Below are 13,697 nucleotides of genomic sequence, written 5' to 3'. Positions count from 1 at the left end.
CTGGGCTGTGATAAGAAGCTAAGAATCAGGAGCAGGAGTCGGCCATTCGGCCCCTCGAGCCCGCTCCGCCATTCAATAAGATCATGGCTGATCATCCACCTCAACTCCACTTTCCCGCCCGATCCCCATATCCCTCGATTTCCCCGAGAATCCAAAAATCCATCGATGGTCTTGAATATACTCACAGACTGAGCCTCCACAGCCCTCTGGGGCAGAGAATTCCAGAGATTCACCACCCTCTGAGTGAAGAAATTCCTCCTCATCTCAGTCCTAAATGGCCGACCCCTTATCCTGAGACTGTGACCCCTGGTTCTAGACTCCCCAGCCCGGGGGAAACATCCTCCCTGCATCTACCCTGTCAACCCCTGTAAGAATTTTGTACGTTTCAATCAGATCACCTCTCATTCTTCTAAACTCTAGAGAATACAGGCCCAGTCTGCTCAATCTCTCCTCGTAGGACAATCCCCCCATCCCAGGAATCAATCTGGTGAACCTTCGTTGCACTCCCTCTATGGCAAGTATATCCTTCCTTCAGTAAGGAGACCAAAACTGTGCACAATACTCCAGGTGTGGTCTCACCAGGGCCCTATATAATTGCAGTAAGACGTCTTTACTCTTATACTCAAATCCTCCTGTAATAAAGGTCAACGTACCATTTGCTTTCTTAATTGCTTGCTGTACCCGCGTGTTAACTTTCAGTACCCCGGGCTGAGTGTGAGCCAGGTTGTGATGCGCAGGTGAAGATCAGGTCCACTGTCCACTTTGAACAAGGGCAGACATCGATGATGAGGTCCAACACCACCTTCAGTGCGCCAGCGCAGCCTGCTGTCGCCTGAGGAAGTGCGTTTGAAGACCAGGACCTCAAACCCGGCACCAAGCTCATGGTCTACAGAGCAGGCGTGATACCCGCCCTCCTGTATGGCTCGGAGACACGGACTTCGTACAGCAGGCAATCCCAAAACACTTGGGGGGGGGGGGGGGGGGGGGGGGGAGTACCGCCAACGCTGCCTCCGCAGGATGCTGCAAATCCATCAGCGTCCTCGCCCAGGCCAGCGTCGAAGCACTGACCGCACGCTCGGCCCAGCTCCGCTGGGCAGGGCCACACTGTCCGCCTGCCCCAGACACGAGACTCCCCAAAGCGAGCGCTCTACTGGGAGCTCAGACACGGCAAGCGAGCCAAAGGCGGGCAGAGGAAACGTTACAAGGGACCAGCCTCAAAGCCCTCCCTGAAAAAAGTGCGACATCCCCACCGACACCTGGGGAGTCCCCTGGGCCAAAGACCGGTCGGCCCCAAGTGGAGGAAGTGCATCCGGGAGGGCGCTGAGCACCTCGAGTCTCGTCGCCGAGAGCGTGCAGAAACCAAGCGCAGGCAGCGGAAGGAGCGTGCGGCAAACCAGTCCCACCCTCCCTTACCCTCAACCACTGTCTGTCCCACCTGTGACAGGGACTGTGGCTCTCGTATTGGACTGTTCAGCCACCTGAGAACTCACTTTAGGAGTGGAAGCAAGTCTTCCTCGATTCCGAGGGACTGCCTGTGATGGTGTGTGTGTTGCAATGCCCAGGGTTACAGACAGTCCCGGGTCACACAGTGTGAGTGAGCGGGGTCAAAGCCCCGGGGGGGTCACACATTGTGAGTGAGCGGGGTCAAAGCCCCGGGGGGGGGGGTCACACATTGTGAGTGAGCGGGGTCAAAGCCCCGGGGGGGGGGTCACACAGTGTGAGTGAGCGGGGTCAAAGCCCCGGGGGGGGGGGGTCACACAGTGTGAGTGAGCGGGGTCACGGTATTAACAGTTCCCGGGTCCATGCTGAGGTGGCACTGTGATCAAAACCCCGCCCCCCTCCCTCCCTCCTCCCCTGGAGCCGCGCCATTGGCTGGCGCCGTGACTGACGGGTGCTCGGACCAATGGGCGAGGGGCGCGCCTGCCCTCACACTCAGCCGCCAGTCCGCGCGCGCTGCGTCATGACGTGCCACGTCGGGTGGCCCGCGAGAGGGGGGGGGGGGGGGGGTCGGCCACGTACCCAGGGTGAGGGGGGGGAAGAGGGAGAAGGAGCGGCTCCCCGCACCCCACCGGGCTCGGGCTCGGGCTCGGCCGCCGCCCACTCACCGTGCTCCGCGCCACGTTGCCCCGCTGGGTGATGTTCTTGCTGTGCTTCTCGTTCGCCATCCGGATCCGCTGTTTGGCCACCATGGCGGCCGCTCGCTGGCTCTCCTCAGCCCGACTGACTGAACTGACTGACTGCCGGAACCGGAACCTCCCCCCGGGCAACATCCCGCCCCCCCCGGCACCGCGCGCTCCCATTGGACAAGGTCCCCGTCCATCACATCTCCACACCCCGCCCCCTGGGCACCGCGCGCTCCCATTGGACAAGGTCCCCGTCCATTAAGTCTCCACTCCCCGCCCCCCTGGGCACCGCGCGCTCCCATTGGACAAGGTCCCCGTCCATCAGATCTCCACTCCCCGCCCCCCTGGGCACCGCGCGCTCCCATTGGATAAGGTCCCTGTCCATCAGATATCCACTCCCCGCCCCCCTGGGCACCGCGCGCTCCCATTGGACAAGGTCCCTGTCCATCAGATCTCCACTCCCCGCCCCCCTGGGCACCGCGCGCTCCCATTAAGCAATCCTTCTGTCCGTCAAATGTAGCAGTCCCCGCCCCCCCCCCCCCCCGGCATCGCGTGCTCCCATAGGGCAAATACCCTGTCCGTCAAATACTCCCCGCCCCCGGGCGCCGCGGGCTCCCATTGGGCAATACACCTGTCCGTCACATGTACCCTACGGCCCGTCCCCTGAAGCCGCGCTCTCCCATTCGACAATCTGTCTGACAATCGGATGTACGTGTCCCGCCCGCTCACAGCGCGCCGCCCATTGGACAAGCTCACAAATTCCGCCTCCGCGACGCGGAACCCTGCCATTGGCCCAGCTTTCTGCCCATCAAAGCGAACTCCGCCCCCCCCCCCCCCCCACTCCACCACTGTGACGGCGCACGTTTGCATTGGAGCAACAAGAGCTGTCCATCAGCAACCTCCCCGCCCCCTTGATCCACCACCTCAATGTCCCTGTCAATCAGAAACAAACCCCGCCTCCTCGCTGACGTACCATTGGCCGATTCAGCTGTCCGTCAGTACCGGGCCCGAAGGCCGGCCCGTTTAACGGGGTCGGCCGGTGGTCAGCGTGTCCGGGCCCGGCCCTCGTGGACAACTCCAAGCGCGACAGGCCGGAACGCCGCCATCGTTGCCCGGGGACTTTGACGCTTCGACGGCGACACCGCCGCCCTGAGCAGGACCCTTCGGGCAGGGGGAGGCCAGCTCAAGGAACAAGGTGGAGGTTATGCCCGCTTCGGGAACAAACTGGTCGGCCGCCTCAAAAGGCTCCCGCGGCGGGGTTTAACCAACGCCTCATGAGTCTTCGACTCATCCAATCCCGGAATCAATGCGCCACAGTCATCAGGGCACACGCCCCCAACACTCGATGCAGCACATGAGGGGTTTTTTTTTGCTCCGTCCTCGCAAAATCCCTCTCCCCGCGTGCCCGCGGGCGCCCAACTGATTCAGGCTGCCGTGGCGACGCTCCGTCTGTAAAAGGTTAACGGCCCGCAGACGTCCACCGCCATCCGTCCACCGTCGTCTGTATTACGGCAGCTCAAGGCGCTGGGGAAGTACCGCTGACGATGTCTCCGCAAGATCCTGCAAATCCCCCCCCCCCCCGGGAGGACAGACGCACCAACGTTAGCGTCCTCCACCAGGGCCGACATCCCCAGCATCGGAGCACTGACCACACACTCGACCAGCTCCGCTGGGCGGGGCCACACCGTCCGCATGCCCCCCAGACACGAGACTCCCCAAAGCAAGCGCCGCTCGCCTCGGAGCTCCTTCACGGCAAGCGAGCCCCAGGCGGGCAGAGGAAACGTTTCAAGGGACCACCCTCAAAGCCCTCCCTGATAAAAGAGCGACATCCCCCACCGGCACCTGGGAGTCCCCGGGCCAAAGACCAGTCCCGCCCTAAGTGGAGGAAGAGCATCCGGGAGGGCGCTGAGCACCTCGAGTCTCGTCGCCGAGAGCATGCAGAAACCAAGCGCAGGCAGCAGGAGGAGCGTGCGGCAAAGCAGTCCCACCCTCCCCTTCCCTCAACCACTGTCTGTCCCACCTGTGACAGGGACTGTGGCTCTCGTATTGGACTGTTCAGCCACCTGAGAACTCACTTTTAGAGTGGAAGCAAGTCTTCCTCGATTCCGAGGGACTGCCGATGATGATGATGATTGGAGTAGCTTGGACTCAGCGAGGCTCCGCTTGGGAACCTGCATTTATGTAGCGCCTTTCATATGAAGGTAAGAATTAGGAGCAGGAGTCGGCCATTCGGCCCCTCGAGCCTGCCCCGTCATTCAATGAAATCATGGCTGATCTGATCATGGACTCAGCTCAGAATAGGAGGGGACCTGTACCCCAGTGAGTCAGCACCTTCAACAACAAATTGTTTTTATATAGCGCCTTTAACGTAGTGAAATGTCCCAAGGCGCTTCATAGGAGCATTATAAAACGAAGCAGATAAATTTGACACTGAGCCACATAAGGAGAAATTAGCGCAGGCTTGGTCAAAGAGGTCGGTTTTAAAGAGCGTCTTGAAGGGGGAAAGAGGTGGAGAGGTTAAGGGAGGGAGTTCCAGAGCTTGGGGCCCAGGCAACAGAAGGCACGGCCACCGATGGTGGAGCGATTTATAATCATGGATGCTCAGGAGGGCAGAAATAGAGGAGCGCAGAGATCTCGGGGGGTTGTGGGGCTGGAGGAGATTACAGAGATAGGGAGGGGCGAGGGCCATGGAGGGATTTGTAAACAAGGATGAGAATTTTGAAATCGAGGCGTTGCTTAACCGGGAGCCAATGTAGGTCAGCGAGCACAGGGGGTGATGGGTGAACGGGACTCGGTGCGAGTTAGGACACGGGGCAGCAAGCACAGGGGGTGATGGGTGAGCGGGACTGGGTGCGAGTTAGGACACGGTGCAGCGAGCACAGGGGGTGATGGGTGAGCGGGACTGGGTGCGAGTTAGGACACGGTGCAGCGAGCACAGGGGGTGATGGGTGAGCGGGACTCGGTGCGAGTTAGGACACGGTGCAGCGAGCACAGGGGTAATGGGTGAGCAGGACTGGGTGCGAGTTAGGACACGGTGCAGCGAGCACAGGGGGTAATGGGTGAGCGGGACTCGGTGCGAGTTAGGACACGGTGCAGCGAGCACAGGGGGTGATGGGTGAGCGGGACTGGGTGCGAGTTAGGACACGGTGCAGTGAGCACAGGGGGTGATGGGTGAGCGGGACTCGGTGCGAGTTAGGACACGGTGCAGCGAGCACAGGGGGTGATGGGTGAGCGGGACTCGGTGCGAGTTAGGACACGGGGCAGCGAGCACAAGGGGTGATGGGTGAGCGGAACTCGGTGCGAGTTAGGACACGGGGCAGCGAGCACAGGGGGTGATGGGTGAGCGGGACTCGGTGCGAGTTAGGACACGGGGTCAGTGAGCACAGGGGGTGATGGGTGAGCAGGACTCGGTGCGAGTTAGGACACGGGGCAGCCAAGTTTTGGATCACCTCTAGTTTACGTCGGGTAGAATGAAGGAGGCCGGCCAGGAGCGCGTTGGAATAGTCAAGTGTAGGGGTAACAAAAGCGTGGATGAGGGCTCCAGCAGCGGATGAGCTGAGGCAGGGGCGGAGATGGGCTAACGAACAGAAAACAGAGAGTCGGGATAAATGGTTCATTCTCGGGTTGGCAATCAGTAACGAGTGGGGTACCGCAGGGATCAGTGCTGGGACCCCAACTATTTACAATCTATATTAACGACGGAAGAAAGGACCGAGTGTAATGTAGCCAAATTTGCTGACGATACAAAGATGGGAGAAAAAGCAATGTGTGAGGAGGACACAACAAATCTGCAAAAGAACATAGACAGGCTAAGTGAGTGGGCAAAAATTTAGCAGATGGAGTATAATGTTGGAAAGTGTAAGGTCATGCACTTTGGCAGAAAAAAAGTCAAAGAGCAAGTTGTTATTTAAATGGAGAAAGATTGCAAAGTGCTGCAGTACAGCGGAACCTGGGGGTACTTGTGCATGAAACACAAAAGGTTAGTATGCAGGTACAGCAAGTGATCAGGAAGGCCAATGGTATCTTGGCCTTTATTGCAAAGGGGATGGAGTATAAAAGCAGGGAAGTCTTGCTACAGTTATACAGGGTATTGGTGAGGCCACACCTGGAGTACTGCGTGCAGTTTTGGTTTCCATATTTACGAAAGGATATACTTGCTTTGGAGGCAGTTCAGAGAAGGTTCACTCGGTTGATTCCGGGGATGAGAGGGGGTTGCCTTATGAGGAAAGGTTGAGTAGATTGGGCCTCTACTCATTGGAATTCAGAAGAATGAGAGGTGATCTTATCGAAACGTATAAGATTATGAGGGAGCTTGACAAGGTGGATGCAGAGAGGATGTTTCCACTGATGGGGGAGACTAGAACTAGGGGGCATGGTCTTAGAATAAGGGGCCGCCCATTTAAAACAGAGATGAGGAGGAATTTCTTCTCTCAGAGGGTTGTAAATCTGTGGAATTCACTGCCTCAGAGAGCTGTGGAAGCCGGGACATTGAACACATTTAAGACAGAAACAGACAGTTTCTTAGCTGATATGAGAATAAGGGGGCGGGCAGGGAAGTGGAGCTGAGTCCGTGATTGGATCAGCCATGATGGTATTGAATGGCGGAGCAGGCTCGAGGGGCCGAATGGCCGACTCCTGCTCCTATTTCTTATGTTCTTATGTGAGGGAGGGGGATATAGGCGGGCTTAGTTATGGAGAGGATACTGTTATAGGAAGCATTGGAGGAGCAAGAGGGAATTTGAATCAGATGGAAGTGGCCATTGACTGGAAGAACAGGAAGCTGGCCGAGGGCAGAGGTCGGGAGAGGGAACCCCGCACCCCCCACACCCCCCCGAACACAGCAGGTTGTCTCCATTGTGACTGAATCGCGAGTCTCCTGGACGGAAGCTGTCATGTATGTAACCATCATGCAAGGGTAATCTTCATGTAACTGTAACCTTCATGCAACTCCTGTACACTGTACTTATACCCTGGAAATGCACACCCTGAGCACAGGGGGTGAACTTGTGGGAGACACTCCTCACCTGGGTTTCCAGGTATAAAAGGGGAGGTCCCACCCAGGGTCAGCACTCCTTGGTCCTTGGTAATGACTGTGTCTGCAGTACATGCCTCGTGTGAGTTTGTAGTACGGTGCAGGGACACCACATTTGGCGACGAGAAACGGGAATCACCGAACCACTAGGATGGCCATCGGTAGCACATGGGAACGTTACTGTGTGGGTGAGGACTGAGACGACTTCGTGGAAAGACTCCAGCAGAGCTTTGTCGCGAAGGACTGGCTGGGAGCGACAGCGGCTGACAAGCGGAGGGCGCATCTAATGACCAGCTGCGGACCACAGACAAATGTGCTGATGAAAGACCTGCTCGCACCCCGAAAGCCAGCGGATAAGTCCTTTGAAGAGCTCAGCCAGCTGATCAGTGAGCATCTCAAGTCGGTGAGTAGCGTACACATGGCCCAGCACCGGTTCTACACACACCGGCATCGGGAGGGACAATACATCTCGGACTTCGTTGCGGACCTGCGGTGCTTGGCCAGTCTCTAAGTTCACAGACGCCTGCAGGGGGGAGATGTTAAGGGACTTTTTCATTGAGGGCATTAATCATGCCGGGATTTTCAGGAAGCTCATAGAGGCCAAGGACTTGACTTTAGAAGGGGCGGCATTGATAGCTCAGACCTTCATGGCAGGGGAAGAGGAGACCAAGCTAATTTACGCACGCAGCCCTGGTCCCAACGTGGCGATGGACCAGGGAGTTAACATGGTGAACACGGCTAGGGACCCCGCAGGCAGGCAAGGGCATTTCGAAACCGCCCAGGCAGCAACAGACTCTAGGGTGGGCCCACAACAGGGATAATGGAAAGGGGATCGGCAATTCTCGCCATCATGAGGAACAATGCGTCCCGCGATGGGACCATTAACACCCACCATCAGAGTGCTCAGAAACAACCAAATGGGCAATCAGAGGAATGCCTGGTAATAGTCCTTTTGTTAACAACAATCTCAGCTCATGCTGGAGATGCGGGGGTAGACATGCTGTGAAAAGCTGCAGGTTCCAGCAATATACCTGTAGGATTTGTAACGTCAGTGGACACTTGGCCAGGATGTGCAAACAGGCTGTAGCGAGACTAACCTGCGAGACAGAGGGACCAGACGAGGGGTTTGCAATGCAGGATGATGCCTGGGGAAAAGTCATGGATGCTGAAGTTCAGCGGGTTCACGTGGCTGAGGTCCACAGCTCATACACTAAAACACCACCCATCATGATGAAAGTTTTATTGAATGGCGCATTGAGCTGGATACAGGAGCTAGCCAGTCACTTATGAGCACCCAACAATTTGAGAGACTATGGCTACACAGAGCTAGCAGGCCCAAACTGGAACGCATTGACACGCAACTAAGGATGTACGCCAAAGAGATCATACCAGTGCTGGGCAGTGCAAACTTGGTGGTAACACACAATGGATCACAGAACCGGCTGTCACTCTGGATCGTCCCGGGGAATGGCCCTGTGCTCTTGGGGAGGAGTTGGCTAGCCGAGATGAATTGGAAATGGGGGGGATGTGCACGCCATTTCATCGGTGGAGCCAAGTTCATGCTCACAGGTCCTACAAAAACTCGGGTCACTGTTTCAACCCGGTGTCGGAACGTTCAACGGCACTAAAGTAGTGATACGCATCACTCCGGACACCAGACCAGTGCACCACAAAGCCAGAGCGGTGCCGTATGTGATGCGTGAGAAAATTGAAAGTGAGTTGGACAGGCTGCTCAGAGAGGGCATAATTTCGGCCGTTGAATTCAGCGACTGGGCAAGTCCCATCGCTCCTGTCCTTAAAGCGGATGGCTCGGTCAGGATTTGTGGCGACTACAAAGCCACCATCAACCGAGTGTCACTACAAGACCAATACCCGCTCCCGAGAGCGGAGGACCTCTTTGCCACGCTGGTAGGTGGCAAGCTGTTCACGAAGCTGGACCTCACTTCGGCCTACATGACTCAGGAACTGGGGGAAGATTCCAAGCTACTGACCACCATCACAACACACAAGGGGCTATTTATCTACAACAGTTGAACGTTTGGCATTCGTTCTGCGGCAGCAACCTTTCAGCGGAACATGGAAAGCCTGCTCAAGTCCATTCCCGGAACAATCGTATTCCAAGACGACATCCTTATAACGGGTCGAGAGACCGAGGAACACCTCCACAACCTGCAGGAGGTGCTACGCCGACTGGACCGGGTAGGCTTGCGGCTGAAAAAGGCCAAGTGTGTGTTTTTGGCCCCAGGGGTTGAGTTTTTGGGCAGGAGGGTTGCCGCAGACGGGATCCGGCCCACCGAATCCAAAACGGAGGCGATCCGCCGGGCGCCCAGGCCCGGCAACACGTCGGAGTTGCGATCATTCCTGGGACTTTTGAACTATTTCGGGAACTTTCTGCCGAACTTAAGCACATTGTTGGAGCCGTTACACATGCTCCTGCGTAAAGGTTGTGAATGGCTTTGGGGGGACTGTCAAGAACGGGCTTTCAATAAGGCGAGGAACCTGCTGTGTTCTAACAAACTGTTGACTTTGTATGACCCCTGTAAAAAAACTGGTTTTAACATGCGATGCATCATCCTACGGGGTTGGGTGTGTGTTGCAGCAGGGTAATGATGACGGCCGACTCCAACCAGTGGCTTACGCCTCCAGGTCACTCTCCCAGGCAGAGCGTGGATACGGCATGGTCGAGAAGGAAACACTCGCGTGTGTTTACGGTGTGAAAAAGATGCACCAGTACCTTTTCGGTAGACAGTTCGAGCTAGAGACGGACCACAAGCCGTTAGCATCCCCGTTGTCTGACAGCAAGGCTGTCAACGCTGTCAGCTCGCATACAGCGATGGGCTCTCACGCTGGCTGCGTATGACTACACCATACGGCACCGGCCAGGCACCGAAAATTGCACTGACGCGCTCAGCAGGCTCCCACTGGCCACCACCGAGGGGGGCGTCGGAGCAGAGCGCCGAGATGGTCATGGCCGTTTAGGCTTTTGACACTGCGGGCTCCCCCATCACAGCCCGACAGATCAAACTCTGGACCAACAGGGACCCCCTCCTATCCCTGATAAAGAAATGAGTCCTGACTGGGGACTGGACGCCCGCACACAGGGCGTGCCCCGAGGAGGTCAGACCGTTTCAGAGACGGATGGATGAACTCTCCATCCAAGCCGGCTGCCTGCTATGGGACGGGACTGCCTACTATAAGGAAGGGAAGCGTTCATCAGGGAACTCCACAGCGAGCACCCAGGCATCGTGCTAATGAAGGCCATTGCCTGGTCACACGTGTGGTGGCCGGGAATTGACTCAGACCTGGAACACTGGGTTCGCAGGTGCACAACGTGTGTCCAGCTGGGCAATGCCCCCAGGGAGGTCCCACTCAGCCCGTGGCCCTGGCCCACCAGGCCATGGTCATGTATTCAGTAGACTACGCGGGTCCGTTCATGGGGAAAATGTTCCTGATCATTGTCGATGCATACTCGAAGTGGATCGATTGCATCATATTAAACTCGTGCACGACATCCATCACCGTGGAGAGTCTGCATACGGTTTTCGCGACCCACAGCTTGCCGGATATCCTGGTCAGTGACAATAGCCCGTGTTTCACCAGCCATGAATTCCAGGAGTTTATGTCGGGCAATGGTATCAAACACGTCCGGACAGTGCCGTTCAAGCCGGCTTCCAATGGCCAGGCGGAACGTGCGGTCCAAGTCATAAAACAGGGCATGCTACGCATCCAAGGGCCCTCCCTTCAGTACCGCCTATCGCTCCTCCTGCTGGCCTACAGGTCCCGCCCGCACTCGCTCACGGGAGTCCCGTCAGCGGAACTCCTCATGAAACGCACGCTCAAAACGCGGCTGTCCCTCATTCACCCAGCCCTGGCAGACATTGTCGAGGGCAAACGCCAGTCCCAAACCGAGTTTCACGATCGAAACTCAAGGGGGAGGTGTATAGAAATGGATGACCCCGGTATTTGTTCTTAACCATGCTTTGGGACCCAAGAGGCTTGCGGGCACCGTAATTGGCAAAGAAGGGAATAGGGTCAGACTAAACAATTGGCAGATATGCGGCAAACACTTGGACCAAGTAAAGAAAAGGTTCAGCATCGACACGGAGGAACCGGAAGAAGAGCATGAGATGTCACCCACACCACTGCCAGCGCACGAGCAACAAGGACATTAACCAGCATGCACAGTCCCTGCGGCCAGCCCGGACAGGCCGGAACCACCTCAGGTGACAGAGACGCGTGCCTCGAGAGAGCGTCGACCACCTGACAGACTTAACCTTTGACACAAAAAGACGTGAGGGGGGAGGTGATGTCATGTATGTAACCATCATGCAATGGTAACCGTCATGCAACTCCTGTACACGGTACTTATACCCTGGAAATGCACACACTGACCAGAGGGGGTGAACTTGTGGGAGATACTCCTCACCTGGGTTTCCAGGTATAAAAGGGGAGGTCCCACCCAGGGTCAGCACTGCTTGGTCCTGGGAATGAAGGTTAAGGTCAGGTAGTGACTGTGTCTGCAGTACATGCCTCGTGTGAGTTTGTAGTACGGTGCAGGGACACCACAGAAGCCACCGACAATCGTCAGTGGAATGAGACAAGTGCCGACAGTGTCAGAGAGCTGACTGAGACATTCTCCCGAGGCCCACATAATCCCCAGAGAGATACAAAGCAGCAAACCCATTGCCCTGTTATTTACTTTTTATTTTGCTCATCAGCAAGTTCCCATTTGAAAAAAAGAAGAGCAGCTCTGGACTTGTTTCCGAAGACGCTGTGACTCACTGCTTTTCACAGAGTTTTCTCAACACAGCTCGACAACAACAACTTATGTTTCTCTAGCGCCTTTCACCTCCTCAGGACGTCCCAAAGCGCTTTACAGCCAATGAAGCACTTAAAAAAAAAGTGTGGTCACTTTTGAATTGTGGGAAACGCGGCAGCCAATTTGCGCACAGCAAGCTCCCACACACAGCGGTGTGATAATGACCCACAAATATTGGCCCCAGGACACCGAGGAGAACGCCCCATTCAGCCCCTTGAGCCTGTTACACAGGAACAGGAGGAGGCCGATTCAGTCCCTCGAGCCTGTTACACAGGAACAGGAGAAGGCCCATTCAGGCCCTCGAGCCTGTTACACAGGAACAGGAGGAGGCCCATTCAGCCCCTCGCGCCTGTTACACAGAAACAGGAGGAGGCCTATTCAGCCCCTCGAGCCTGTTACACAGAAACAGGAGGAGGCCCATTCAGCCCCTCAAGCCTGTTACACAGGAACAGGAGGAGGCCCATTCAGCCCCTCGAGCCTGTTACACAGGAACAAGAGGAGGCCCATTCAGCCCCTCGAGCCTGTTACACAGGAACAGGAGGAGGCCCATTCAGCCCCTCGAGCCTGTTACACAGGAACAGGAGGAGGCCCATTCAGCCCCTCGAGCCTGTTAACAGGAACAGGAGGAGGCCCATTCGGCCCCTCGAGCCTGCTACACAGGAACAGGATGAGGCCCATTCAGCCCCTTGAGCCTGTCACACAGGAACAGGAGGTGGCCCATTCGGCCCCTCGAGCCTGCTACACAGGAACAGGATGAGGCCCATTCAGCCCCTTGAGCCTGTCACACAGGAACAGGAGGTGGCCCATTCGGCCCCTCGAGCCTGTTACACAGGAACAGGAGGAGGCCCATTCAGCCCCTCGAGCCTGTCCCGTCATACAGTGAGATCAGGGCTGATCTGTTCCGATCCATCGATACCGTATGTATCAGGAGAGGTGGCAGTAAATTAGAAGGGGAGGGGGGAGGAAGGATATTGGTGGGATTTGCCTCTGACATTCCCTGACATGATTTGAACCGAGCCAGTGAGCCCTGAACAAGAACTGAAGGTCAATCGGGGAAGGCTGGCGTTTGGTCTTGTGAATGATTAACTCAGAGTGCAGAGATTAGATCAAGAAAAACACAAATACCATCGGGGCCTTAATCTGCTAACAGCACTGATCCACAGGCCTGTGGAGACGGAAAGGCCTTTGGGCCTGACAGAGCAAACAGGAGGAGGGATGGGAGAAAAGTGGGATAAAGTGGGCCTGATTGAGCGATTATCTGACCTGTTCTCCGTCGGGAGCGTGGCTCTCTCCCAGACGGACCGGCTGACAGAGAGTCCCGTGCTCCCAGGGGGCTCGGGGGGCCCAGGTCTGCCTCCCCGGCCATGGAGGAGATATGGCCGGCCTCTCCCCGCACCAGGCCCAGGGAGTGGAAGAGAGCTTTCAGCTGCTGGTGGGGGGCCTGGGAGGGAGGGGGAGGAGGCTGCCCTGCTGATGGGGGGGGGGGGGGAGGCATCGGCAGGGGCAGCGGGACCCCTTGGGCGAGGGGATCTCTTCGAGGGGTCCCGGGGGGGGGGGGGGCCGGGCAAGGGGCATGCTCCATGGGAGGAAGGGGAGCGGACAGCGGATGGGCTTGGGGCCTCTCGCCGGCTGCTCCCCCGATCCTCGCAGTCCGTTGACGCCAGGCTGGCCCTGTTCGTCTTCCAGCCGGAGAGTCTGGGAGCACAGCGACTGCGACATCGAT

The 13,697-nt window shown here is 57.0% G+C and overlaps 2 protein-coding genes across 3 annotated transcripts in view; one reads left to right on the top strand and one right to left on the bottom strand.

Moving 5' to 3' along the window:
* LOC139232684 (stress-associated endoplasmic reticulum protein 2) overlaps positions 1–2,236 on the bottom strand; it is a 10,992-nt gene extending 8,756 nt beyond the window's left edge. Inside the window, exon 1 of the mRNA XM_070863150.1 lies at positions 2,106–2,236. Within this exon, the coding sequence (XP_070719251.1) occupies positions 2,106–2,189 (84 nt within the window). The 5' untranslated portion in view covers positions 2,190–2,236. The remainder of the gene's footprint in view (positions 1–2,105) is intronic.
* The window catches only part of LOC139232695 (profilin-1-like), a 762,729-nt gene that overhangs the window by 538,120 nt on the left and 210,912 nt on the right, over positions 1–13,697 (top strand). The gene's annotated exons all lie outside the window — the stretch shown is intronic.

The sequence above is a fragment of the Pristiophorus japonicus genome, chromosome 20 (genome assembly GCF_044704955.1).
Source record: "Pristiophorus japonicus isolate sPriJap1 chromosome 20, sPriJap1.hap1, whole genome shotgun sequence".
NCBI classification, from domain to species: domain Eukaryota; kingdom Metazoa; phylum Chordata; class Chondrichthyes; family Pristiophoridae; genus Pristiophorus; species Pristiophorus japonicus.
Note: the sequence above shows the minus strand (reverse complement) of the source record. Positions and strands in the feature narration are given on the sequence as shown.